Here is a 25,146-nt window from a genome sequence, read left to right on the forward strand (position 1 = left end):
CCCCAGTACCACACACACACACACACACACACACACACACACACACACACTGCATACAAGCATACAGCCCACCCAGAGTGGTGGGTCATGCCTAACCCCAGTGCCTTCAGAGGCTGAGCAGGAGGATTGCAAGTTTGAGGCCAGCCTGGGAAACCTAGCAGGACCCTGTTCCAAGAGGGAAAAAAACAGGCTGACAATGTACCTCAGTGGTAGAACATCACCGGGTCCAGTCCCCAATGCTCCCCCCAAAATAAGTAAAAACTAAAACAAAAATAAGAATTAAAAGGCTTGTTACTTCTTACCTACAGTTTATGACTATTTTTCCAATTTCATTGCTCTGTTTCCCACCCCCCTCCACCACTGGGAATTGGACTCAGGGGCTTTCTACTTCCAAGTGTTTCTGACATAATGGGGAGCTTTGGATATTGAGCCCTGAGGGAGACAGAGACCACACAACTCAATGATCAACAACCTCACTCAAAAGCCCTGACAAGCAAGAGGCCACCGCCGTGCCTTCCCCCACAGACCTCTGAACCCCGCTGAGTCTGACCAGGCAGACATGTCTTCCCATCCTGAGGACAGCTGAGTTTCTGTTCTCAACATCCAGGTGAGATGCTACCGTATTTTCAGTGAAGCCAGACAGACAATGCAAAATCTCTTACTCTTTATTTTGTCTTATTTTATTTTGGGGAGTTAACCCAGGCACATGATACCTTCACACTACATTCCCAGCACTCCCAATATTCCAACCTTGACCATGCTGGCATCCATCTCTGTGATGCCGGGCATATGTCTTCTTTGTTCCTGCTTCACAGCAGCGGAGCCAGAAGTAGGGTCTCATTAAGTTGCTGAGGCTAACCTCGATCCTGAGAGCCTCTTGTCTCAGCCTCCCAAATCATTTGGGATTATGGGAATGTGCGCCAGCACCCAGCAGGCATTGCTGACTCCGGACACATCACTGTATAGAAGGCTTGCGTACAATTCCTGGAGGTCAGCTTTGAGAACTCTGGGGTATAAGATGTAGGCATGTGTTTTATTTTCTAAAAACTACTAAATATTTTAATGGGCATAGCACAGATGGTTCAATTCATGATACCAACAAAACATGGCTGCCCATCTCTTTGCTATACAATTTTAACCTTTGAGCTATTTTCCCCTCAGTCCTCTTCCTTCTTCTCCCTGTCTCCTGCCCCCAAGCCCCTTCCACTATTCTACTCGTCTCTTTCCTCAATTATTCCAAGCTCCTTTTGTTTGACATTTTCTATCTAGCTCCCACATATGATAGAAAACCTTCAACCCTTGGTTTTCCAAGGGTTGAAATGAGACCAGCCCATCTCACTTAGCCTAATACTCTCTAGTTCCACCTATTTTCCTTCAAGCAACATCATTTTGTCCTTTTTATGGCTGAGTAAGACGCTGCCGGGTGTGTAGACCACATCTTTGTTTCCCATTCACCTGTTGACTCTGTTCATGTATGACTTGATGGATGCCTTTTACCGACTTAAATTAACTTCATGGACACATAGTAAAAACAAGGGAAACGGAGGTTTTTCAACAAGAAACTACCAAAATGATAAAGGAAAATTATAAGACCTAGATGAATACTTAGAAATGTTGTTAATCCTGTACTATTCGGGGCACTGAGACAGACTCGTCTAGAGAGAGGACTTAGAAGTCAGACAAGCTAGCCGGGCGTGGTGGCGCACGCTTGTAATCCCCGCACTTGGGAGGCTGAGACGGGAGGATCGCGCAGGTTCGAAGCCAGCCTCAGCTACTTAGTGAGGCTCTTAGCAACTTAGTGAGACCCTGTTTCCAAATAAAATATAAAATAGGTCTGGGAGTATGGCCTGGAGGTAGAAAGCCTCTGAGTTCCACCCCCAGTACCATTAATAATAATAATAATAATAATAATAATAATAATAAGTCAGACAAGCTAAACTGGAAGTGGTGGTGCATGCCTGTTATCCCAGTACTTGGGAGGCTGAGGTGGGAGGAGCACAGGTTTGAGGACAGTTTCAGCTAGAAGTGAGACTCTCATCAACCCAACAAGACCCTGTTTCAAAATTTAAAAAAAATAGGACTTGGGATGTAGCTCAGAGATAGAATAGCTCTGAGTTCAATCCCCAGTACAACACAAAAAAATAAAATAAAAAATAAAAAAGAAGTCAGGCAAGCGGGTCTGGGATGTAGTCCCTGCCGGATTCTGGGTACTCTGTACATGACTCTGTGGGTCTGTGTGGCTGCAACGTGAACTAGCTTATCTGACTTTTCTAGGTACTCGCATGACTCTGAGGCTTTATGAGTTAGGGACCATGGCCTCAGAAGGTCGATGGAACAAGACCATTCTCATGTCTCTGTCTTTAAAGGGAAGGAAGACTTCTGTAGGAAATGTAACACCCTGTGCTTTGTTACAGTCTCAGCATTTAACCCAGCTTGAGAAAAAAAACACTGATGTTCAGTGAAGGATGTCCATCAGCAGGTGAATGGATTACAAAACTATGGGATAGTGCACAGTGAAATTTTACTCAGCCATGAATGACAATTACATCATTTTCAGGGAAATGGATGGAACTGGAGAACATTATGCTAAGTGAGATTAGTCAGTCACAAAAAAATAAGAAATGTAATGCTCTCCCTAATATGCAGAAGCTGGGGAGAAAATGGGTCATAGGAGGAGCGCTAGATAAAGAAGAAACCATAAATGAGCAAATAAGGTGACCCAACTAAGGGGGATGGAAGGGGGAAGTGGTAAATACCCTAATGTTCATGTTGTACATTCATAAACATATCAAATTCAATCACTAAGCCAAACATGAGAAGGATGACGGGGAGGGAATGGGGTGGGAACTGGGTAAGGGCTAACTGAGTGATGTGTGCTTGTGTGCCTCTACCATCTTGTACTCCATTAAGATGTAAGACTACAGTGCACAATTTTTTTTAAAATGTTAAAAAGAAAAGATTCAGAAGAGAAATGAAGGGAAAAGGTGAGCAGAGATAATACACAAATAGTCACAGTTTCAAGAAGAAAAACAGAATTTTTTCTTTCCTTTTAAGGCTCTGTTTTGAAAAATAGAAACATCAACTTCATCTACATTATATGTGAAAGCAAGACAGCTGGCCCTCTTCCCCGGATCTTGTCAACTGCGTGTCAAAAGTGACACTGCTCCCCAGGTGACACGGTCGCTCTTCATCCAGAAACCCTGTTTGATTTTACCCCATCTTTTACTCCATAAGATTCACCGTTCACCAACAACATGGAACCCAGAAACCAAACAGCTGTTTCCAAATTCCTTCTCCTGGGACTGACAGACGACCCAGCACTGCAGCCGCTCCTCTTCAGCCTGTTCCTGTCCATGTACCTGGTCACCGTCCTGGGGAACCTGCTCATCGTCCTGGCCGTCAGCTCCGACTCCCACCTCCACACCCCCATGTACTTCTTCCTCTGCAACCTGTCCTTGAGTGACATCTGTTTGAGCACCTGCACGCTCCCCAAGATCCTGGTGAACATCCAGACGCAGGACCAGAGCATCTCCTACGCAGGCTGCCTCTCCCAGCTGTGCTTTGTCTTGACTTTTTGTGGTTTGGAAAACTGTCTCCTTGCAGTGATGGCCTATGACCGCTATGTGGCCATCTGTCACCCGCTGAGGTACACGGCCATCATGAACCCCGGCCTCTGCGTCCTTCTGGTCCTGCTGTCACTGCTCCTTAGCATTGCGCATGCCCTGCTGCACACGCTGATGTTGCTGCGGCTGTCCTTCTGCACGCACCTGGAGATCCCCCACTTCTTCTGTGAGTTTGCACAGGTGCTCAGGCTCGCCTGCTCTGACACCCTCGTCAATAGCATCCTGGTGTACTCAGTGGGTAACATGTTTTATGGTGTTCCCCTCTCAGGGATTATTTTCTCTTATACTAAAATTGTGTCCTCTATTTTGAGGATGCCCTCTGCAGGGGGAAGGTCTAAAGCCTTTTCTACCTGCGGGTCTCACCTGTCAGTTGTGACCTTATTCTATGGGACAGGTTTTGGGGTATACTTGAGTTCCTCGGTGATTGGCTCCTCTGTTAAGAATGTCGTGGCTTCCATGATGTACATTGTGGTCCCGCAAATGCTGAACCCTTTCATCTACAGTCTGAAGAACAGGGACATGAAGAGGGCCTTGAAGGCTCTTGCCACAGAGACACCTCACTGTGACTGTCCTTGGCTCAGGGCTTTCATTTCCAGAAGGAGATAAAGTAACTGGTGCACTGAGGAGCCAGCATGCCCAGCTCCTCTGTTACCAAGTTTCTTCAAAATGACTAGATATAGCTGGGCATGGTGGCTCGTGCTTGGGAGGCTGAGACAAGAGGATCGCGCAGGTTCGAAGCCAGCCATGCTGGCTTAAGAGTCCCTGTTTACAAATAAAAAATATAAAATAGGTCTGGGACTGTAGCCTGGAGGTAGAAGGGCTTCCCCAAGAATCCCAGTACCACCAAAAAAAAAAAAAAGACTAGATATTATCATATATAGGTACATTTCTTTTCAAAATATACTTTTATTGGAGCAGTTAAATTATACATTATAATGATACTTAGGGTGATCAAAACATACATGGACACAGCACCTGCTGTTTCCCTCTGGATCCCAGTCCTTACATAGTATTGAGATTGGTATTGATAACATCATATATGTAAATAGCATTATTCAAAATGTTTCCTTCATCATGTCTCCTTTTTTCCTCCCCATCTCCCTCCTCAAATCCCTTTCCACTATTTCCACTCTTCTACTGGCCTCTCTCTCTTTACCTAAAGTCTTTTTTTGTGTAGTACTGGGGGTGGAACCCAGGGGCTTTTCTACCTCCGGGCTATACTCCCAGACCTATTTTATACTTTATTTGGAAACAGGGTCTCACTAGGTTGCTGAGAGCCTCACTAAGTAGCTGAGGCTGGCTTCGAACCTGCGCGATCCTCCTGTCTCCGCCTCCCAAGCGCGGGGATTACAAGCGTGAGCCACCACGCCCGGCTTAAAGTCTTTTTTTTTTATATATAAATTGGTGCATTTTGTCATACATCTTGATGGAGTACAAGATGGTAGAGGCATACAGTGCTCGTTCAGCCCTTCCCCATTCCCTCCTGCTCATGTTTGGCTTAGTGACTGACTCTGGCGTGTTTGGGAAGGTACATCATGTACATTTGGGAGTGTCCCCCTTCTCCCCTCCCATCCACTATCACATAGCTTTTGTTTCCCAATTCCTCTCAAGCTTCTACACACGAGAGAAAACATACAGACCTTTTCTTTATGTGATGGGCTGATCTCACCCAGCATAATACTCTCTGGCTCCATCCATTGTTCTGAAAATAACCTAATTTTGGTGTTCGTGGCAGAGTAAAATTCCTTCGTGTGTATACACGACCTTTTCTCTGTCCCTTTGTCTGTCGATGGACACCTGGGTTGGTTTCATAATTTGAGCTCTTTTGAACTGTACTACTCTAAGACACGCAACTTGCTTCTAATCTTGAATGTAGCAGAAATGAATATGACAGCATTTTATAATTTTTTGTGTATGTTAAATTTTGGGGGTGGTACTGGGGTTCCTGGAAGCCCTTCTACCATAGGGCTATACTCCCTGACCTATTTTATATTTTTATTTGGAAACAGGGTCTCTTAAGCCAGCGCGGCTGGCTTCTAACCTGCGTGCGCCACCACGCCCGGCTGTATTTTAAATTTCAAAGCACAGAACAACACAAAATGGAACATCACATTTCTCACAAAACATAAGCTGTAGACATACACTATTTCACCAGCTGCATGCATTATATTAAAGGGGGTCTTTTTTTTTTGTCTTCTTGGACTGGGGATCGAACCCAGGGTGGTGCACTTGCCAGGCAAGCACTTTGCCACTGAGCTACATCCCAGCCCTGCATCCATTATATTAAAAGAGAATATTAAGCTAAGTGAGATCAGATAGTCTCAGTGAAGGGTCACCTTACCTCTCATATGTGGAAGCTACAGAGAAAAAGAAAACAAAAGAGACTCCAAATAAATGAGGAAACGGCAGGCATGGTGGTGCGTGCTGTAATCTCAGTATGTGAGAGGCTGAGACGGGAGGATCGCAGGTTTGAGGACAGCCTCAGCGAATAGTAAGACACTCATCAACCTATCAAGACGCTGTTTCAAAAACACAAAAAGTAAAATTGGGTTGGGAGATATTGCTTGGAGGTAGATCCTCCTCCTGCCTCAGCCTCCCAACTGGATGAGCTTTGTGCCAGGATTCATCTGTTTCTTTGAAAACTTTCTTTAAAATGTGACTCTTAGCCAGGCGTGGTGGCGCACGCTTGTAATCCCAGCATTCGGGAGGCTGAAACCTGGAGGATCGCGGTTCGCGGACAGCCTCAGTTACTTAGTGAGGCCCTCTGCAACTCAGTGAGCCCCGGTTTCAAAAATAAAATAAGAGCCGGGCGTGGTGGCGCACGCTTGTAATCCCCGCGCTTGGGAGGCAGAGACAGGAGGATCGCGCAGGTTCAAAGCCAGCCGCGTGCGCTGGCTTAGGAGACCCTGTTCCCAAATAAAAATGTAAAAATAGGTCTGGGAGTGTAGTCCGGAGATAGAAGGGCTTCCAGGAACCCCAGTACCACCAAAAAAAAATAAAATAAAATAATAAAAAATAGGGCAGGGGGTGTAGCTCGGAGGTCAAATGCCCCTGGGTTCCACCCCAGACCCGCAAAAAAAAAAAAAAAAAAAAAAAAAAGTGACTCTTAAAAAAAAAAAACTACATTTTAGCCAGGCGTGGTGGCACACGCTTGTAATCCCCGCGCTTGGGAGGCAGAGACAGGAAGATCGCGCAGGTTCGAAGCCAGCCACGCGCGCTGGCTTAGGAGACCCTGTTTCCAGGGTCTGGGAAAATGTAAAAATGGGTCTGGGAGTGTAGCCCGGAGGTAGAAGGGCTTCCAGGAACCCCAGTAACACAAAAAAAAAAAAAACTACATTTTCCAGGTGTGGTGGCACACACCTGTCATCCCAGTGCTTGGGAGGCCTGGGACAAGAGGATGGCAGGGTTGAGGTCAGCCTCACAACTTAGTGAGGCCCTCAGCAACTTGCAAGATTCTAATTCAAAACAAAACAAGACAAAAAAAAGTTAAACAAAAGGAGATTTTAAATGGCTGGGGTGTAGCTCAAAGGCAGAGTGCCCCTGGATTCAATCTCCAGTATAAAGAAAGAAAGAAAGAAAGAAAGAAAGAAAGAAAGAAAGAAAGAAAGAAAGAAAGAAAGAAAGAAAGAAAGAAAGAAAGAAAGCTGAGGGTGTCGCTCAGAGAACACACCAGCCTTCAATCACCAATACCAAAAAATAAGTAAAAAGGACGGGATGGGGAAAGAGAGAAATTTCCTAATGTACATGATGTCCATTCACAAACATATCAAAGTCAATCACTAAGCCAGACATGAGAAGGAGGGAGAGAGGAGGGAATGGGTGGGAATCGGGGAAGGGCTAAAGGAGTGATGTGTGCGTGTGTGCCTCCACCATCCTGTACTCCTTTAAGATGTATGACTACAATGCACCAATAAAAAATTTAAAAATAAGTAAAATATATACATATATACATATTTATTCAAATATAGTTGAGATATTTTGTAATCAAATAAAATATATAATGTCATAATAAAATCTGTTGAGTGTCTGGATACATCTGCCTACAATCGCCTTCTATTAATTTGCAATTGAATTCACATCTTATTTTAAAGAACCATGATTCCAACTCATGGTCTGTCCCCTAATACAAAGAAAAATAGACCTTGACTGAATTGCTAGAGAATTAGAAAACTTTTTTATGTGTGTGGTACTGTGGGTGGAACCCAGAGGCTTTCTACCTCCGGGCTATACTCCCAGACCCATTTTATATTTTATTTGGAAACAGGGTCTCACTGAGTTGCCGAGAGCCTCACTAAGTAGCTGAGGCTGGCTTCGAACCTGCGCGATCCTCCTGTCTCAGCCTCCCAAGCGTGGGGATTACAAGGTTGCGCCACCACGCCTGGCGAGAATTAGAAAACATTTTTAAAATAAAATTCTGATAAGGAATCATATCCCTGCCCATATTATTTATAGTCAGCAGTGATGAAAGGATGAGATTAGAATTTTTGGAAACATGATGGCACTTGAGAGATTCCTCTGAATGGTTTTTTAAATAACACCTTACAGCTTATATTTGTAATGACATAGTATGTACCTATTTCATAGCTAAAGTGAATCAGGACGCCTGATATTATGAAATACAAACACTTCTTTTGATAGTGGTACTGCAGGTTGAACCCCATGGCATTCTCCCTCCAAGCTACACCCCACTCCTTTGCACTTTTTTATTTTGAAGCAGGTTCTTGCCCAAGTTCTCACTCAATACCTGAGGCTGGCCTCCAACCCGTGACCTTCCTGTCTCAGCCTCCCAAGTGTTGGGATAATATGTGTAAGCCACCATGCCTGGCTCAGACATTTTGGGTCTGAAAGTTGGGAATATCTTAGAAAAGTTCTATGTGTCCTGTGTGTAAGGTACAAAAAACAGAGGTGAGGAGAAAGGATGGAAGGAATTGTGTGACGTACACCTGGAGCAGCCGTCCTGGCTTCCTCTCTCTTTCCTGTTCTTGGTCTTTAATGAAACACACTCTTGGGACCAGAATGGCAGTCGAGGTGCTTGTCTAACAAGGTGCACTGGACATTGAGCCCCCAGGGACGGGCAAAGAGTACGCTTGTGGCCTCCTCTCCCCCAGCCCTGCCCCGTGAAGAAGCCCCGAGGAGCCTCCTGCTAGAGGCAGATCCCCCTCCACCAGGACTTGTTGGCTCAGTCCATCGGCCTGTCCTGCGCCCACATCTTCCCTCGCCAACACCCAGAAGAGACGGTGAATGTCATTCCTCTCGAGGCGGAGCAGGTAAGCTGGGGTCTCTTAGTCCGTGCACTGGGGTGAGGTTCGGTGCCATCCCTGCGTTAGTGCACTTATTACTTAGCTCATCTCAGTTGCTCTCCGTTCCCTCGGGCACAGGTGCCTGCTGAATACCCTACCACGGCCACCACTTGCTTTTCTGCATGATCAGAATTTCAATAACCGATTTTAATGCACAAACATTTCCCTGATCTTTTCACTTATCACAAGAAGGTTTTTCTCTTGCTTTCTTCCTTCCCCAATCCCCCCGACATATTGTTTCCTTCTGGGGACTGAGAGACGCCATATGCAAATTTTCAAGACAGAAAAAAAATAAAAAATAAAGATGCTCAGGAGGAAACATCAGTACCAGAATCCCCATGGTGTGATTGTGCCAGTTGCTTCTGTTCAACTCACTTCCCAATTGAGGTGCTCCCACAGCCTTTTTCTCTGACTTCATCGAGGCATGGATGATAGAATTATATATCTTTAAGATGTATAATCTGATCTGAGTATGGTGGAGCATCCCTGTTAATCCCAGTACGTGGGAGGCTGAGACAAGAAGATCACAGGTTAGAGGCCAGCTCCGGCAACTTAGCAAGACCCCGTTTCACAATAAAAACTAAAAGGAGGCTAGGGGTTTAGCTCAGAGGTAGAACACCTCTGGGCTCAATCCCTAGCAACACACACACACACACACACGCATATACACATGCAGATTATTTCCACAGTGAAATTCTTTGACACAACCATCAAGTAGTTCCCATTGTGCTAATAAAACACCCCGAGTGTCACACTGTTGATGACTTTTCTCCATTCACAAAGAATGTTCTGGAGCCTCAGGCGTCCAGGGCGTCTTTCCTAGTGGTCATTTCGTCACAGACACTCTGGGATCTTGCGGAAGAGCCCGTCGCTCTCCAGCCATTCTGGCCGCACACCTGCATGTCTTAAGGCTCTCCTATGTGTCGTGACACATCTATGCTATCTTGCCTCTGTTTTCTGGAAATCAGAAAGACATTTTTATTATCAGCAGCTCCTTAGGAGATGCCTGTGCACTTCATCGCTTTTCTCATTTAGCTGCTTTAGTTTATAAATTTGTATTAATTTTTGGTGTATTAAAATTATACGCAACAGTGGGACACATTCACGTACATGCGTACCTTCACGTGAGGTCATTGGGTCAGCTTCAGCGCCCAGGGACTCCTGTTTCTCTACCCTCCCTTTCCTCTATCCTTGTCTTTCATTCTTAGTTTACAAAATCCATTTTTTCCTTTTTTATATGTGCCGTACTGGAATTGAACCCCGAGGTGTTCTAACTCCAAGCTACACCCTGCGCCCTTTAGAAAGAATTTTTGTGTATTAGGGAGAACATTGACTTTTCGCTTTTTGTGACTGGTTAATCTCACTCAGCATAAGCTACGGAGAAAATCGGACATAGGAGGGACTCTAGACAAAGAAACCTCAGATGAGTAAAACAGGCAACGTGACTGAAGGAGATGAGAGGGGGCGCGGGAAGCACCCTAATGTGCATGAGGTACATTCAGAAGCATATCAAAGTCAGTCACTAAGCCAGACTTGAGAAGGGAAAGGGAGGTGATGCGGTGGGAAGTGGGGAAGGGCTAAATGTGTGATGTGTGCGTGTGTGCCTCTATGATTGGGTACCTCGTAATGAGGTATGATTACGACATACCAATAAATTAAGTACCCACGCAAAGACCAAATAACCAATTTTTTTGTTGTTTTGAAACAGGGTTTCTACTAGGTAGCTGAGATTCTCCCTAATTCGCTGAGGCTGGCCTCGAACCTGCGATCCTCCTATCTCAGGATCCCAAGTACTGGGATTATAGACATGTGCCACGCCTGGCTTTCTTTATTCTTCATGCCTTCCACATGTGAGAACACAAGACCTTTGACTTTCCGAGTCCGGATGCTTTTTTAATGATATGCTACCTGTTACCTTAATTAAAGAACTCTCTTAGGATAGGGCAGAGGACTTCTTGGATAGAACTGTTCAATTTCCCTTAAAATTAATTGCTAATGGATTGCTAACATATCTGCAGGGGAGCCTTCTGAGCTTCAAGGATAAAGACGACATCTTCTTGTCTTTGCTCAAATTTACCTGGATAAGCCAGGGGTGGTAAGTGCATGTTTATAATAACCCCAGGATTTGGGAGGCTGAGACAGGAAGGTCACAAGTTTGAGGCCATCTTCAGCCATATAGTGAGACCTGCTTCAAAAAAGAAAAAAAGAAAGAAAGAAAAAGGTTTGGAGGTGTAGCTCAGAGATAGAATGCCCCTGAGTTCAATCCCCAAGACAAAAAGAAAAGAAAAAGATGGATGCTATCCAATTTATACAGCTAATTTCCATGGATATAAATGCATAATTGCACTGGTATCTAGTGCCTAAAAAAGACAAACATTCTAGGTAAATTATGCGGTAGGAGTGATCATTTAGGATGTCAGCTCTGAGCCAGGCACGGCGGCCCATGTCTGTAATCCTAGTACTTCAGAGGCTGAGACCGGAGGATTGCAGGTTTGAAGACAGCCTTGGCACGTAGCAAGCTTCTCAGCGTGCACACAGCACCTGACGTCCTGCCTCCAGACTCCAGACTCCATTCGTAAGAGTGAAACTGGTACAAACAGCTTCACGATATGCTCACAGGACTGCTTGACCTGTCTCCTTCGTCGTCGGTCTCCTCTCCCCAGGGTCCCTTCCATTACTCTACTGGCCTCTTTCCTCACTTATTGAAAGTCCCTTTGTTTCCCTTTTTTTTCTGGCTTCCACATAGGAGAGAAAACACAGCACCCTTGACTTTCTGAGATTGGCCAGTCTCGCTTAGCATCATATACTCTCGTTCTATCCATTTTCCTGCAAGTCACATAATTTGGTTCATCTTTGTGGCCAAGTAAAGAAGATATACCAGTGTGGTCCATGTGGCATATTACACCCATTCCACTGTAATGGAATTGCCACATTTTTATTCATTCATCTATCCACAGACACCTAATCGGGCTATTATGAACCGTGTGGCTATAAACATGGGTACATCCATATCGCTATTACATTCTGACTGCAGTTCCTTTGGATAGATACCTAGGAGTGGTATAGCAAGGTCATATGGCGGATCCATTCCCAGTTTTCTGAGGAATCTCCACCACAGCTGGACTAGTTTGCAACTCCACCAACAGTGCATAGGGTTTCTATTTCCCCACACGCTCACTAGCATTTATTATTGTTTGGATTCTTTTTTTAATTTATTGGTACATTGTTATGAACCTCATTATGAGGTGCGGGATGGTAGAGGCATACATGCACAGATCACTTGTTTGAAGACAGCCTTGGCACGTAGCAAGCTTCTTCCCGCCAGTTCCCACCCCATTCCCCAGTTCCCGCCCCATTCCATTCCTCTCCCGCCTTCTCCTGATGGGCTTAGCGACTGACTTTGATAACGTTTGTGAATGTGGATTCTTAACAATCACCACTCTCGCAGGGGTCCAGTGGGATCTCAGTGTACTTTTGATGTGCAGTTCACTGATGGCCAACGATACTGAACATTTTCGTATATATTTTTGGCCACTTGCATTTCTTCCTTGGAGAGGAAACTTCAAGGAATTATGATACAAACACACACGCACACAGCATGTGGTGTGATTGTCCACCAATTTCCACTCAGAGTTGGGTGAAGAAGAGCTGAGCAAATATGGATGGAAGGAGAACATAGCAGAGAGAAACATCTGAGCCTAGACTGGACTTCACAGAGTGATGATAAAGGTTTGGGTCCAGAGAACTGAGTCTCAAGCTTCAGCATGCCTGGAAACCACGTGGAGGGCTTCTAGAAGCACTGGCTGTTGTCCTCACCCTCAGAAGGTTCTGGAACAGGGACTGAGAAACTCCTTTCTTCCCTTGTCCCAGCTGACGCTGCTCTTACCCCTCTATCTCCTTTACTAATATCAGGCCAGGTCTCCCATCAGAGTCATCTACATCATGGAAGCCAGAAACCAGACAGCAGCCTTACAGTTTTGTCTCCTGGGACTGACAGACGACCCAGCGCTGCAGCCGCTCCTCTTCAGCCTGTTCCTGTCCATGTACCTGGTCACCGTCCTGGGGAACCTGCTCATCGTCCTGGCCGTCAGCTCCGACTCCCACCTGCACACCCCCATGTACTTCTTCCTCTGCAACCTGTCCTTGAATGACGTCTGTTTGAGCACATCCACCATCCCCAAGATGCTGGTGAACATCCAGACGCGGGACCAGAGCATCTCCTACGCAGGCTGCCTCTACCAGGTCAGCTTCGTCTTGGTGTTTGGGGGCATGGAAAACTGTCTCCTTGCGGTGATGGCCTATGACCGCTATGTGGCCATCTGTCACCCGCTGAGGTACGCGGTCATCATGAGTCCCCACCTGTGCATCCTGCTGGTTGTGCTGTCCTTGCTCATCAGCACCGGCGACACCCTGCTGCACAGCCTCATGGTGCTGCGGCTCTCCTTCTGCACACGCCTGGAGATCCCCAACTTCTTCTGTGAGCTTCCCCGAATCCTCAAGCTCGCCTGCTCCGACACCTTCCTTGATAACGTCCTCATCTATGTCTCGTGTTGCACATTTGTAGGTGTGCCTCTTTCTGGCATCATCTTCTCTTATGTTCGCATTCTGTCCTCTGTCTTGAGAATGTCGTCATCAGAGGGAAAGCAGAAAGCCTTTTCCACCTGCGGGTCCCACCTGTCTGTTGTCTTCTTGTTCTACGGGACAGGTTTCGGGGTGTACGTCAGCTCTATACTTACCGACTCACCCAGAAAGACTGCAGTGGCCTCAGTGATGTACTCTGTGGTCCCTCAAATGCTGAACCCCTTCATCTACAGCCTGAGGAACAGAGACATGAGAAGCGCCCTGAGGAGACTCCTTGGGAAGATCGCCTCTCTTCTATGACACATCATTTACTTTGAACTTGGGATTCTAGGGTAAGGCCAAATGAAAGAATTCCGAGTGTGCCAGAAGACCTTTTGTCACTACATTCTTCTAGAAATGTGAGAAAATATAATGACCAGGTGTATTTTAACGTGGCCTTAACCCTGACTGTACTTTTTATCTAGTTCAGTTATATCTAAGACCTGAATTCTGTTCTCTCAAGACAATTTTTTCACCCAACTTTCCAGATGCTGTGCATGGAGCCTGTTCTAGTTTTTGCAAATTTTGCACTACCAGACAAGTTGAGATGGGCATGGTGGCACACACTTGTCATTTCAGTACTTGGGAGGCTGAGACGTGATGGTTACAGGTTTGAAGCCAACCTCAGGAACCTAGTGAGACCTTGCTTCACATTAACAAATAAAATACCAGCTGGGCGTGGTGGCGCACGCTTGTAATCCTCGCGTTTGAGAGGCGGAGACAGGAGGATCGCGCAGTTTCAAAGCCAGCCACACTGGCTTAAGAGACCCTGTTACCAAAAAATAAAAAAGTATAAAAAATAGGTCTGCAAGTATAGCCCGGAGGTAGAAGGGCTTCCAAGAACCCCAGTACCACCACAAATACCACAAATAAATAAATAAATAAATAAATAAATAAATAAATAAATAAATAGGACTGGGAGTATAGCTTGGAGGTAGAATGCCTCTGGGTTTAGTCTCCAGTATGAAAGAAAGAGGAAGAAGAGAAGGGGAGAGAGAGAAAGAGAGAGACAGAGAAGGGGGATGGAGGGATGGAGAAGGGAAGGAAGGAGGCAGAGAACAGGAAGGAGGAGAGGAAGAAGAAGAGGAGGAGGAAGAAAAAGAAGAGGAGTAGAGAAGGTGGAAGAGGAGTAAAGGAGGAGGAGGAGAAAGGGAGGGAGGGAGGAGACAAGTTAGAGCTGATGAATGGGGCCCGGTAAATATTGAAGCAGAGCTGCAGTCATACCCAGAAAACAGCCTCCACCTGATCCCATGGCTGGGCTAATGTTCATCAACCCCCAGCTTTAGTCCCAGCATGAGGTCAAAGAGTAGCCATCACACACAGTTCTGAGACCTATTCAGCTGGTACCTTCAGAGGTTAAAAATGCCTCCATCAGCCGGGCGTGGTGGCGCACGCTTGTCATCCCCGTGCTTGGGAGGCAGAGACAGGAGGATCGCGCAGGTTCGAAGCCAGCCACGTGCGCTGGCTTAGGAGACCCTGTTTCCAAATAAAAATGTAAAAAAAAAATAGGTCTGGGAGTGTAGCCCGGAGGTAGAAGGGCTTCCAGGAACCCCAGTACCACCAAAAAAAAAAAAATTGCCTTCATCATGGTCACCGTCATATTCTCTAGAACTGGTATGATATGCTGATAGGATTCTTTAGGGATGGTGGCGAGATAGTTGAGACTCATCCATGAAGAGGCCTTCAGTCCAAATAAGAAAAAGAAAGTGTAGCATTACGAAGCTCTGACAGTAAGGAGAGCTCTTTTCCTAACCAGGCATGCTGAGGCTGGGGATGCACTCGATCCCAGCCTCCATCATGCTCTGTGGTGGTCTGCTCCTAGGTCTGGCTTCCACCCAGGTCACCAGGTGAAAGCTGTCAATTCAGGGGTCCTGCCAGGACATGAGGCTGGAGACAGAAAACTGAGGAGTCTTCCCAGGGTCTGTTCACAAACAACTTTCTCACAGATCAAGCAGGCTAACTCTCCACTGTGAATTGAACAGTGGATTTCACAATCCGTCTAGATCCTGCCCCACCAACCTGAGATTAAAGGATAGAGCAATTGGTTGGCTGCCTCTTGTTTGCAAAAAAAGACGACTTTCTGAGCAGGTGTTCTCCCTCAAAAATCTGGGCAGGACTTAAGGGTAATCATGTTTCTTTTTTTTCCTTTGGTGGTACTGAGGTTCCTGGAAACTCTTCTATCTCCGGGTTACACTCCCAGACCTATTTTATATTTTACTTGGAAACAGGGTCTCCTTAAGCCAGCGAGGCTGGCTTCAAACCAGCGCCATCCTCCTGTCTCCACCTCCCAAGCGCGGGGATTACAAGCGTGCTCCACCGTGCCCAGCTAATCATGTTTCTTTATAAGAGGGCCAGAGTGGAAAATAAAAGTGGAGAAAAAGGTGTGGTAACCATGGAGATAGAAATTGCATTGAGGAGCCAGTATTTGATTACCAGTATTTTCAGTATTTGATTTTTTGCTCTAAAAACTGTCATTTTTCACAGGCTACTAATGCATTTTATCACCCCTAAGGTATCCCTCTATAATTTATTACATAAATGTGATCCTTTCGAACTGTGTTAAAATTCAAATTTAATGCCTGAATTCCCTGTATTACTGTTACTCTAGTCTTGCTTTCCAAAATTAATCATTCATTCTCAAGCTCCATATTTTAAGTGATGCATTGTAACATTAAAAATAAGAACACTTCTTGGGTTCTGGAAATATTTGTATCTGTTTTTCTGCAATTGTGAATCAAGCTGTTTGAATGTCCTCCCTGTATTGTGAAGAAAATAAAAGATTTTAGCTGGGCTGATGGCTCATGCTTGTCATCCTAGGATTTGGAGGCTGAGACAGGAGGACCGCAGGTTCTATGCTAGCCTCAGCAACTTAGCAAGACCCTCAACTTAGACCCTATTTCAAAATGAAAAGTAAAATTGGGATATAATAGAATTGGAAAATAAAATTAGTAGCTCAGAGGTAGAATGCCCGGGGTTTTATTCCCAGTATAAATAAATATAAATAAATAAGGATTGTTACACACTCAAAATTGAATTACTGCTATAGCGGAGTAAATTTTTATCTTTGGGTATTGTCAGCGATCCCCAAGACTCTGATGAACACCCAGATGCAGGACCAGAGCATCTCCTCTGCAGACTGCCTCTCCTAGGCTTGGTTTGTCATGGCGTTTGCTGGAATTAGAAATCTGTCTCCTGGCCCCAGTGGCTTATGACCACTATGTGGCCATCTGCCACGCACCTAGGTAGGAGATGATGATGTAGCCCAGGCTCTGTGTGTCTGGTCCTATGGTGCTTCTGCATCGTGCCCACCCAGATGCACAGTCTGGTGATGCCACGGCTGCCCTTCTGCACTGACCTGAACATCCCCACCCTGCTTATTCTCTGAACTCACTCAGGTCAGCAAGCTGGCTATTTCTGACACTCACCCATGAAGACGTCTTCAGTCCTAATAAGAAAAAGAAACATCAGCAGACTCACGCTGGAAGATCTGTCATTCCATTGACTCCAGAGGCAGATAATGTGCTGGCACTGAGAAGGCTTTCTTTATGCGGCCCTCTATGGCTGCTTTTCCTCCAGGCGACTACGAAAGGTCAGGGGTCACACCCAGACACGACACCAGACACAGAAAATGGAGGGTCTGCCTTTTGGTCTGTTGAGAATTAACTCTTACATGGCTCACCAAGACAGTATCTCTGCAGTTATAGGTTAGATTGACATCAGGGTTGAAGAATACACACACACGTGTGGATGCATATCTACAGATCTAAACATATATGTACTACAAACATATGACAATATAGAGAGGAGATCAAGAAAAACGCAAGCCTATAGGGTAATTCCATTTATGGCTTGGTGAAATCAGAACCTGTGTATTATATAAGGAGAAGATTCTAGTGTATTCTCTGTAATCACAATGAACCATTCATTTAACAGATCTTGATTCCTTTTTAGAATTTTTCCACCAAGGTTCCAAACTTTAGTGTTGGTTTGCACACATGTGTGTGTGCACTCATGCATCTCATGCATGCATGCACACACACACGTTTAAATCATAGATTAAAAGTGTATGTCTTAGTTTTCACTGTTTTTACAGTTAATTTCAAATGAACAACCAAGAATAGTTTTCTGTTGCCACTACATGTGTGTATGTGTGTGTGTGTGTGTGTGCGTGCATGTGTGTGTGTATGCATGTGTGTATATAGTGATAGCACCAGGGCATTCTACTTGAGCCACATCCCAGCTATTTTTTTTTCTTTTGAAATAGGGTCTCAGTAAGTTACTGAGGGTCTTGTTAAATTTCTGAGGCTACCCATGAACCTGCAATCCTTGGCAGGTGTTTGCCACCATGCCTAGCAAATATGGTGTTTTTTTAAAAAAGTATTTTATTGGTACACTGTAATTATACTCCATTGTAAGGTTCAATGTAATGCAAACAGCTCTTGATGTTCTTCTCTCCAAATCCCACCCCACTCCCCATCCACCCTCTCCACACATTAGTAAAATTGTTACTGATACCTTCACCAATTGTCATTGTATTATTTGAATTGTTTCCTTCCTTGATCTGACAAATGAGTGCAAATGATTAAAACAGGAGCTATCAGCCGGGCGTGGTGGCACACACTTGTAATCCCAGCATTCAGGAGGCTGAGACTGGAGTATCATGGTTCATAGACAGCCTCAGCTATTTAGTGAGGCCCTTTGCAAATTAGTGAGACCCTGTTTCAAAATAAAAAATAGGGCAGGGGGTGCCACAGGCTTCTTGCTTCTTTGCTCAGTCCAAATGGGGCGCGAATTCACTCGCGGTCAATCTCAGTAAAGATGGGGAAGGATAGAGTGAAATACTGCAGATTCTTATCTGCAGTGATTCTTTCCCTTTTAGGGACTAAATTTCTTTAAGTCCCTAGTGACGGCGCTTCTTGAGAAGAACCTGACATGGATCGATGCTTCTTGTGCAATCGAACACTTTATTTTGGACACAAGATTTTTTATATATTCCCCTCTCCCAGTGAATTTCTAGTAAAAAAGTGCAAATCACCCAAAGTAGAAAAGAGAGATACACATGCAAATCACCAACCCTGGACAAGACAAAAGTAAAGGCCTGGGATATCACAGGTCTTTGTGATTGAGATCAGTCCCATTATCCCAGGTGGGCCTTGTGCTTCAACCCAGCCCCCTTTGGCCTTGCAGCTGCAGAGGCTTTTATTTGGCTAATTCCAGAGGAACAAAAGTCACACCCAAAATCACTTGAAGAGTCCGGTTTGTTTTTAAGAGTTTTCTTTAACCCTTTCGGAACTTTCATTCCTAGGGCTTAGTCCAATGTCCTTCTTTATCTATAATGGGGGGACGAAGTCCGAGATTCCAGCTTTCATATAGTTATCGTAGGGAAAATCCGTGTTCCTTTATGATGATTTAGAGAATTTCGATGAATGTCTGCTGGGTTTTGTCTGCAATACAATCTGCAGTCTGAAAACTTAAACAAACTCATGACACAGTTTAGCAGGTAAACACCAAGAAATAACACGAAGTCTTTAGATTTAGTTGTCAGACATATTTCTCTAGCAGCTGAGCATTTTTCCTCAAACGATAGGCTTATTAGAAGCCCATTCCTCTTTTAATAATCCATATTCCTATCACTAACCCTCTGCAACTTCCTTTTCTTTTCTGATTACCCTAATTCTCTCTTTCCCATTCGGGACAATCTTAGGATAAGCTCTTCTTCATACAAAAATACTTTCTTATTCTCACCATATTTTCTTTCTTTCCCCTTTACACATCTATTTTATCTGTCCTTTGTTTTGACATAGCTATTTTTAACCAGGTGGTGTCACTATAACTCCAGGCATCGCTATTACTAGGTGCAAAGGCCAAGATTCCAAAGATAAGGGTGGAGTTCTGCATTCGTAATTACTGCCTGGAATGCTGCCACTGCATCTAACTGGTTTTCACCATTTTGAACAAAGCTGAAAGTTTACCGGAAAGATTATTTTACATGAATTCAATTTTTTCTCGCAGTCCTGATCTTTCACCACCGGAGCAATTTCATGTGGAGAGTTAAAAGAATCATTACTAAAAGAATAATAGTTCTGAAAGAATATCTAAGAGTGGAGAATACTTTTGGCCAGCGACCACACCTTCTCTCGGGGCTTATTTCTCACGTTGAGAATTGCCTATGGACTGCATGAATAAGAATGCAGATGCCGAGAGGGCAAAGTCTTGGCAAGGGGGTATAGTTTGGAGGTCGAATGCCCCTGAGTTCCATTAAAAAGAAAAAAAGCCAGGAACTATCATCACAGAAATAGATACTAAAATCCAGTTGTTTCAGAGTCTAGAAAAACCTCGACGCCTTAACAAGCAGCTTCTGTATTGCTGAATAGGTGCCACAGAAAATTGTGGGCTGTTCTTTTACCTATTTTTTTTTTTTTGGTGGTACTGGGGTTCCTGGAAACCCTTCTACCTCCAGGCTACACTCCCAGACCTATTTTATTTGGAAACAGGTTCTCTTAAGCCAGCATGGCTGGCTTTGATCCTGTGCAATCCTCCTGTCTCTACCTCCCAAGCGCAGGGATTACAAGCGTGCGCCACCACGCCGGGCACATCAACCCTATTTTTATTGTTTTTTAAAATTGAAACCTGAACAAAGAAATGGTACTTAGAGATTTAAAACCCTATGTCAAACCTCAGAGAGGTTTTAAAAACAGGTTTTAAGGTAAAACAGGTTTTAAGGTATTTTTAAAATAGAGGAGAGGACCTTAGGTGACCCCACACACACACACCTGGAAGGGCCTGGAGGTCCGGCAAAACATATTCATCTGAACTGGAACTTTTGGGAAAATTCCCTGTGAAGGAGGACTGCTGCTTCTCTACATCACTAAGAATACTGGACATCACCTGTAAGGAGAGAGTCTAGCGGAGACCTAGGAGGAAGGCAGTGGCAGCAGCAGTGGCCGACATGACGATGGAGACTTATATTTGGGAGAGGCAGACATCTGATTCAACCCACCCTGATCCTCTGAAGAAATTACCCCAAAGGTCGAATGCTACTGTCGCGCTTGCTTAGGAACACTGGACACTATGTGGTATGGGAAAAGAGCTTGGGAAAGATTTGGAATGGTGGAAGCAGTCGCATTGGCAGTGACAAGTACTCAGGGGAGGCAGAGATCTGATGTAATACACCTGGAACTTTTGAAGAAATTACCTTAGAGGCAGAATACTACCACCACGCACCTCAGGAATGTGGGACAACCTGCTGGGTGAAGAGGGGCCGCAGATCAGAGCCTGCCGAGAGGTTAGGTCGGTGCCGGAGCCAATGAGGCCAGGATCGGAGCCTGCTGTGAGGCAAGGCCGGTGCTGGGGCCTCCGAGGCTGGGATTGGAGCCTGCCGAGGGGTTAGTCCAGTGCCGGGGACAAGGCTGGGATCGGAGCCTGCTATGAGACAAGGCTGGTGCTGGGGCCTCCAAGGCTGGAATCGGAGCCTGCCGAGGGGTTAGGCCAGTGCCAGGGTCAGAGAGACCAGGATCAGAGCCAGCCATGAGGCAAGGCCGGTGCTGGGGCCTCCAAGGTCAGGATCAGAGCCAGCCGATGCGTTAGGCCAGTGCCGGAGCCAGCAAGGCCGGGATCGGAGCTGCCACAAGGCAAGGCCGATGCTGAGACCTCCGAGGCCAGGATCAGAGCCTGCCGAGGGGTTAGGCCGGTGCCGGGGCCAGCGAGGCCAGGATCGGAGCCTGCCTTGAGGTATGGCCAGTGCTGGGGCCTCCAAGGCCGGGATCAGGGCCTGCCGAGGGGTGAGGTCAGTGCCAGGGCCAACAAGACCGGGATCAGAGCCTGCCATGAGGCAAGGCTGCTACTGAGGCCTCCAAGGCAGGGATCAGCACCAGCCAAGGGGTTAGGCCAGTGCCGGGGCCAGCAAGGTTGGGATCGGAGCCTGCCGTGAGGCAAGACCGGTGCTGGGACCTCCAAGGCCGGGATCGGACTCTGCCGAGGGGTAAGGCTGATGCCGGGGCCAGCAAGGCCAGGATCAGAAACTGCTGTGAGGCAAGGACGGAGCTGGGACTTGCAAGACCAGGATAGGAACCTGCCGAGCGGTTAGGCTGGTGCCAGGGTCAGCGAGGCCGGGATTGGAGCCTGTTGTGAGGCTAGGCTGGTGCTGGGGCCTCTGAGGCCGGGAGCGGAGCCAGCCAAGGGGTTAGGCAGGTGCGGGGGCCAGCGAGGCCAGGATCAGAGCCTCCCATGAGGCAAGGCTGGGGCCGGAGCCAGCGAGGTCGGGATCAGAGTCCTTCGGGTGGCCAGGCCACTACTGGCACCGTCAAGAGTGGGATCAGAACTTGCAATGTGGCATGCACAGAGAAATAGCACAGATGCTATTTATAAAATATTATAAAATCCAGATGCTTTCCCTAATTATCAAGAACTAGGAGGAAAGGGGTAACAGGAGGATGTTGAGTAATAGAAAGGACCCTATTGAGAAGCAATTAAGGTGACCAATCAGAGGGGAGGGAATGGGGGAGGATGGAATATCTTTAAAACTCATGAGGTGCATAAACAAATATATCAAAGATAATCACCAATTAAGCATGGGATCGAGGGTGGGAGAGAGAATGGTATGGGGATTGGATGAGGGCTTATTGGATGATATGTGCTTGCATATCCTCTCAAGTCTTGTATTCCAAAGTGATGTATGATTACAAAAAATAAATTAAATAAATAAATAAATAAATAAATAAATAAAGAGAGGAGAGGAGAGGAGAGGAAAAGACTTGATGAGGGAAATAGTTTCAATAATGCTATGTAGCTGGGCACAGTGCTACACACTGTAGTCCCAGGAAATGGGAAGCTGAGAAAGCAGGATCACAGGTTCAAGATCACCCTCAGAAACTTCGTGAGACCCTCAGAAACCTAGCAAGACTATTTTTAAAACAAAACAAAAAAAAACAATAAAAATAAAAAGGGCTAGAGGTGTAGCTCAGAGGTAGAATGCTCCTGGGTTCGATTCCCAGTACAACAACAACTACTACTACCACTAATAATAATAATAATAATAATAATAATAATAATGCATATACAAAATTATCAATACGGATGTCGATAATATGTTCAGGGAGGGCGAGGAAGTGGGGTGGGATGTGGACTGAACTACAGCTCTGAACTGCACTATCATATAAATCACAATGATCAAAGTATAGTGATCACTATACTTCACTGTACTTTTATCACTAAGCCAAAACATAAGGAGGGAGGGGAAGGGAATGGGATCAGGGCTAATTGATGATGTGTGCGTGTATGCCTCTACTATCTTGTACTCCATTAAGATGTGCAACTTATCTCTCTAAGATACCTCTCCACTGTGGTTCCCATCACTGTTCCCTCCTGTTGTCTGTTTAGGTCTGGGGTCATAGCGAAATGCTACTGTCGACCCCAGTAGAGAGAGCATTTTCTGTGGTTTCCTCATACCCACCCACACCTCTGTAAATAGTCACACTGTAAAACATCTCCCGATCTCATCCTGATTTGAGTGTGCCTTCTGGTTCCCACTGAGTCCTTGACTGATGCAGACTTTCAAATGATACCTTTGATCTAAAAATATCCGGTCCCCACAATCCCATGCTTCAGACTAAAGGCAAGGCTTCCTCCCACTTCTGCAGGTGAATTTCTTATTCCCCTGTAGGACTTCTCAATAGAGCTCTCCTATTCAACCCTTCTCAAACCTTCTAAACTCTTCTCATTTATGGACAAAATAAAGGACTGCTTCTGTATCCTAGTAAAGGCCCCAAACTTTGAAAACACCTTATTTTGTATGCACATAAGTCTGAGAATGTACTGTACATGGCACCTAGTAGATAGGAGCCAATGATAGTGTCTTTTTATTTACTTACTTATCAAATACTCATCAAATCAACTGAAAAGGACATTCCACTTAGAAACATGGAAAACAATCATTGCCCGTGATCAGGTTGTTTTCTTTTTTGGTACTGGGGATTTAGCCTAGGGCACTTTCTCTCTGAGCTACACCTCCAGCCTTTTTCTATTTTTCATTCTTGAGCAGGATCTCAGTATGTTACGGAGACTATTCTCTAACCTAAGATCCTCATGTTACAGCCTCCCAAGTACATGGGTTACAGCCATGTGCCACCAAACCCAACTTTTATTTTTTATTTTTTATTTTTTATTTTTTATTTTTTATTTTTTATTTTTGGTGGTGGTACTGGGGGTAGAATCCAGAGGCTTTCTACCTCCTCCGGGCTATACTCCCAGACCTTTTTTTTTTTTTTTTTGGAAACAGGGTCTCACTAAGTTGCTGAAAGCCTCACTAAGTAGCTGAGGCTGGCTTCGAACCCATGCAATCCTCCTGTCTCAGCCTCCCAAGCGAGGGGATTATAAGCGTGCGCCACCACGCCCAGCAAGCCCAGCTAACTTTAAAGTATAAACTTGACTAGGATGAGATCTCTCCAGAGAATTGGTCAAACACGATTTCTGGGTGTGTCTGTGAAGGTGCTTTTGGAAAAGATTCACATTTGATGTGGTGACCTAAGTAAAAGGGATGCTCCTCCTTCAAGTGGGTGGCCATTATCCATTCCTCAAGGGGCTGAACAGAACCAAGGAGTAGAGGAGGTCAGGTTCACTTTCTGTGCTTGAACTGACACATCCGTCTCTCCTGCCCCTAGACATTGCTCCTTGTTCTTCAAATACATATGAAATGATGCCACTGGATTTCTTGCTTTCCCAGCTTCCTCCCCATAGCAGATCATGGAATTTTTCAGGTCCTTAATTGCATGAGCCCATTCCTCATATAAATCACATATTGTTCCCTTCTCTATGGAGAAACATGACTAAAATAACACTAATAAAATTATGAAATATTAAAGCCTCTGAAGTCGGGATCTTCCTGGAAAACAAAAAGCTAACATTCACCCAATATTAACTATTTATATGTTATTAACTAGAAACAGGGTTTGTTGCCAATAACTTGTTTATTGATCAGTCAACAATATTAATCATTTTTAAAAATTACTAAATTTAAATCGTTGGCAGCAAACTATTCCGTTGCAGAGTTATATTACCAGTACAACAGATACAATGGAGAATTAGACACCTGGAAGATAACGAAATAAACCAAAATGTTTCACAAAATTTTAAACTGAAGGTATTTAACTCGTCTATAGAAGCATGGGTTCTCTTTATATTTAGAAAAAATAATAGTTATAACATCTTCTTAGGAATACACAATGAAATAAACTGGAAATACTATTTTCATATCAAAGAACTATTTACATTTACAATCCAAACATTCCATAAGTAATTTGTGTAATATATAACCTGGTAATTAGGAACTAGTTGTTTTAGTGTTACAAAGATTACAATTCCAAAAATAATTAAACAAAACTTTAGCAAATTAATACCTTAAAATTATATATTTTCACATAAAATACAAAGTAGTATTACTTACAAGAACATGAAAAATTATCACAAGTATTTTACTACTATTTTTTTTTTTTTTGGTGGTACCGGGGTTCCTGGAAGCCCTTCTACCTCCAGGCTACACTCCCAGACCTATTTTATACTTTTTATTTGGAAACAGGGTCTCCTAAGCCAGTGTGGCTTACTTTGAA

The 25,146-nt window shown here is 44.9% G+C and overlaps 2 protein-coding genes across 2 annotated transcripts; both read left to right on the top strand.

The window, feature by feature from the left end:
* Positions 1 to 3,254: 3,254 nt before the first annotated feature.
* On the top strand, positions 3,255 to 10,354 carry LOC308276759 (olfactory receptor 7G2-like; the record flags this gene model as incomplete). The annotated part of the gene is made up of 3 exons (XM_080715591.1): positions 3,255 to 4,160; positions 8,807 to 8,890; positions 10,292 to 10,354. The coding sequence occupies 3 exons, from the start codon at positions 3,255 to 3,257 to the stop codon at positions 10,352 to 10,354; spliced, it is 1,053 nt and encodes a 350-aa protein (XP_080571717.1).
* Positions 10,355 to 12,865: 2,511 nt separating this feature from the next.
* On the top strand, positions 12,866 to 13,804 carry LOC308276421 (olfactory receptor 7G2-like; the record flags this gene model as incomplete). The annotated part of the gene is made up of 1 exon (XM_080715159.1): positions 12,866 to 13,804. The coding sequence occupies one exon, from the start codon at positions 12,866 to 12,868 to the stop codon at positions 13,802 to 13,804; it is 939 nt and encodes a 312-aa protein (XP_080571285.1).
* Positions 13,805 to 25,146: the final 11,342 nt, after the last annotated feature.

This window comes from Muscardinus avellanarius, assembly GCF_963383645.1.
Source record: "Muscardinus avellanarius genome assembly, chromosome: 18".
Lineage (NCBI taxonomy): Eukaryota > Metazoa > Chordata > Mammalia > Rodentia > Gliridae > Muscardinus > Muscardinus avellanarius.